This window comes from Rhagoletis zephyria, unplaced genomic scaffold, assembly GCF_001687245.7.
Source record: "Rhagoletis zephyria isolate East Lansing unplaced genomic scaffold, Rhagoletis_zephyria_1.1 Rzeph_scaffold_11100, whole genome shotgun sequence".
Lineage (NCBI taxonomy): Eukaryota > Metazoa > Arthropoda > Insecta > Diptera > Tephritidae > Rhagoletis > Rhagoletis zephyria.
This window is the reverse complement of record NW_016168177.1, coordinates 1-4,029: the sequence shown is the minus strand read 5'-3', so window position 1 is coordinate 4,029 and position 4,029 is coordinate 1. Positions and strand designations below refer to the sequence as shown.

Below are 4,029 nucleotides of genomic sequence, written 5' to 3'. Positions count from 1 at the left end.
TACAGCTCATTATCTAACAAAAATCTTTTTTCAACAAGATTTTACAACAACAAGTAACTAAGAAAGGCGTTGATTTTTGATATTTTTTGCTGACCGTATAGCGGTTTTTTTCCATATAAAAATAGATTGTGTTTATTCGTTATATGGAAGTAAATCCGACAAAAAAGTTCTAAGAAAAAGCAACGTTAATTTTTAGCTACTTGTACATTCGTAATAAAAAGTTTGTTGTTGTTGTAAAATCTTTTTGAGTTTTTATAATTTTTCTACAATTTTCAAATTCCGACTTATATGGTTTTTGTTAGATAATAAGCTCTATTTTTTGAATAAAAAATATAATAATCATTAATCAAACAAAACCAAAAACTAATCAAAATGTCGTGCCCCTATTTTTTTTGCCATGACTATATATACCAAAACATATTTTCCGGCATATTTAATTTGCTGAGAACTGTGAAAGAAATGCACACAACTTCATATAAAATAAATAAAAAACTGATTTGTTGAATTAAAGAAAATTTATTCAGATTTATTATTTAAATATTTGCGNCTTCAGCATTTTTTCTCTTCAGCAAATCTCTAAAGTATTTTTGAGTACTAATTAAGTCTATCTTTTCATCGACATTTTGGTTTACGAAGTCTACAAATAGTATTAAAATGGCACTTAGCAAAGAAAAGCGGTTAGGTTTTCCTGGTGCAGCTATTTTCCATGTGCACGTTTTTAAAAGTGAATCAGCAAAGAGCATTGATTTTAATTGTGTTCGTCGCGTGAATTGTTTTTTAGTTTTCTTAACGTGGTCCAGTTTTGATAGAATGTAGTCTGTTGCTTTTTGTACATACTCATTTTGGTTTTCAGTCAACTCCGCATTGAAATGATTTAGCACATCAATTGAGGTGATCGGCAGTCTGGGAAATGATATACCTTCATATTCTTCAGATGCTACCCATTCTTCTGTAGTCGAGTCAGATATTAGGGAACGTTTTTCACGGGGCTTGTTCATGAATTTAGTCACCGACCCTGATTTTACAAGCTCCTGTAGTGCAAATACTTCACTTCCTAGATATTCCACAGAGTTTTTCAATTCTTGGATGGATGCGAGAACGTCGTTATTATGTTTGCAGGTATTATTTTGATTCAGGAAACTTGAAATGCCCACCAAATAGTATTTTAAAACTGCAATAGTTAATATCATGAAGTTAAGACACATTTCGTTGTTATGAATAAAATGGCCATAAACAACTCACCATTTGCTTCATTTGAATTTAGTTTAAGAAACTGAAGTAATTCTTCTTCGCTTGGTAGTTCGACCCCTTCATTTGGTCCTGTATTGTGTACACCTTCGTTCAATGATTTCATTTCATTTGGATAAAATTCTTGAACTTGTGGTGAAATAATTGCTGTCGGACTCACAAATGGCTGCAAGTTAGTCGGCTGTGCTAGTTGACTTGAAGGCCTTGGCTGGTGTTGGCTCTGAGCCGACATAATAGTTTCATACTCATTTTTAATTTTTTCGTGTTGATGAAATTGTTGACGAGTTCGACTTATATTGCTTATATTTCGATTTTCATCATCAGTATCCTCGAACCGACTCAATTTTTTTGCAGCATCCGAGGCTGCATCAAATAATTCAAAAACGCCTTTCAGCCTAAGCAATCTACACGGCTCCCATTCGTCGGAATCGTTAAAATTCGCTGGAAAGTCCAATCGGCATTGCTTCTTTTGATTTTTCTTCGACCTTGGCCAATAAATATAATTATTATTAAACCAATTGTATGGTACAGCTTCCACGAACTCTGAACCATCTTTTTCTTCACAAACAACACAAATAAACTTTCCGTAAATATTCATTTCAACAGCCATGTTAATAGCGAGAACTTATGCTTTCAAATAAAATACGTTGACAGAAGTTTAAACACCTGCTACACGTTCATTATTTAGAACTTGTGCAGAGTTCGGTAACATTCACCACTAGCAGAAAAAGTTATTTAACACAAAACTAGTAGCAAAACTAGTTCTTGCAAGTGAACAGTTGTTGCACTGTTTTTACATTCCTGCTGTAAACATATAAATGATAATCATTGTAAACATTTTACAATTTATAAATGGCAGCTTTTGACATGTATTGTTCTTCTTAAGCTCTTCTTCTAGCTAATATCTGCCAGTAAAAATTTCTCTACCAAGAATTTGCAGCTCTCCCGTGTTATTACGCTCTCGATTCAATTCTCTCTTGCAAATTTTCTGGGTTATTATACAATTTTCCAGTACAAATTTGCAGATTCCAGTACAAATTAGTACTGACTATTTGTTACTATACACAACTTTTTTATGTTTCGTTGACGTTCACGAACGAAAATATGCGGCGTTAAGCGAAGCGCACATTGGCGCGATTCTGTCGTTGCGAATCCGCAAGCCCAAAAATTACAACAATGCTACCCATACATTTTAATGCGCTAGCGCACACTTGCACGATTCCGTCGCTGCGAATTTTTCGAACATTCAATGTTCCTCTCTATTGACGCGTTCGAAACGCGGCTTGCAGCGTTTTGAAGGCGTCAAAGAAGAAGAAGAAAGGTGTCACAGCAATAAAGGCAAAGAAAAAAAAACGTGTAATGTACAAAAACTAATAAAAACGTTCGTAATAATAGTATTTTGTACGATTTGGGCACGCCGAGTGCGAAAATACACGAAATAAAGGGAAAATTGAGTGAATTGTACATCGGAAATCGACGCGAAAAAATCGCTCAAGTGTGCGCACAGTATGCAGTGCGCNCGTCGTCGAAAACTTACACTGATTCTTGAGTTAGGTACAAAATATTTACCAAGGCAAAAGAACGGTATATTTATTTTGCCTTAGACGTAGAAATATTCACAATTTACACCATTCAATTGTTGCCACTGCAGTTATTTTTACGTTCCAAAAATCCTACCAAATCAGTTTCCAAACAACCAATTTTTGTATCATCCGAACATGATATTTTATTTCGTTTCATATTTGCTTTATGTAAAAATTTAATCTTTGATGTTAATTCAATTTATATCAATTATGTTATGTCTAAAAAGTAAANTATTTTATTTCGTTTCATATTTGCTTTATGTAAAAATTTAATCTTTGAGGTTAATTCAATTTATATCAATTATCTTATGTCTAAAAAGTAAAAGAAAATGCAATAGATGCATATAGCATTTAGTACACATTAGAGCTTTTCAACATCAGCAACTTTTTATAATCGCTAATCGACAATTTTTTTTTTTTAATTTTTACAAACGAACACTACGCTACAACAGTACAATGCAATCCTACAAGTAACCAGTTCCGTGTCTGAACTCAGTCAATACAGAAGACCCCTAAACAATTTTGTCTCCCGAAGGAAAATAAAACTACCAATTTGACCAAAATGGTAAGGCTGTTGGCAACACTACTTGTGGAATGTTTAATAGCTCATATCAGTGTTGCCAAATATCGGCTTTTCCTACCAAAACTGGTAGGTCTTTTCCATTTAGTAGGTTGGTAGGCTATATTGGATTTTGGTAGGTGAATGTCTATACGTAGTTAATTTGTTTTTATTGTACTAGCTGTATTTTGGTTTTTCTAAATGTTATGTTGGCATTAAAAATATATTAAAAACTTAAATACAATTTTGGTAGGTTTTGGTTGAGTTTGGTAGGAAGTTTTGGTAGGAAACAAAATTTGTCCATGGCAACACTGGCTCATATTCAAACTGGTGGTGTATTAAGTACACACACACTAGCTTTGTTTCTTTACTTTTGTAGCAGATAAGTATCAGGAAGACGAACGGGAAAAATTACAAAATTTAGTGGTTGTGCTCACTTGCTTGGTTATCAGGTTATGTGGTTATAATTTTTATTCTGTTTACAAAAATCAAATAAAAAGAAAATTCCCCCTTTCCAACTCCATAGCACCTGCAGTATAAATTTGCACCAAAAAAATTTTATACCATTAGAATTAGAAAAAAAGGGGGAGCAACGTCCACTTCTTCGTTTCTTGCTAGCTTAACGGGCCGTATTCTGCA

The 4,029-nt window shown here is 33.5% G+C and overlaps 1 protein-coding gene across 1 annotated transcript; it reads right to left on the bottom strand.

The window, feature by feature from the left end:
• Positions 1–533: 533 nt before the first annotated feature.
• Positions 534–1,957, bottom strand: LOC108376852 (uncharacterized). Its single transcript, XM_017633100.1, has 2 exons — positions 1,243–1,957; positions 534–1,171 (listed from the first exon to the last, which is right to left on the bottom strand). Exons 1-2 carry the CDS (start codon positions 1,856–1,858, stop codon positions 534–536), a joined length of 1,254 nt encoding a protein of 417 aa, XP_017488589.1. The 5' UTR covers positions 1,859–1,957.
• Between the last annotated feature and the right edge of the window lie 2,072 nt (positions 1,958–4,029).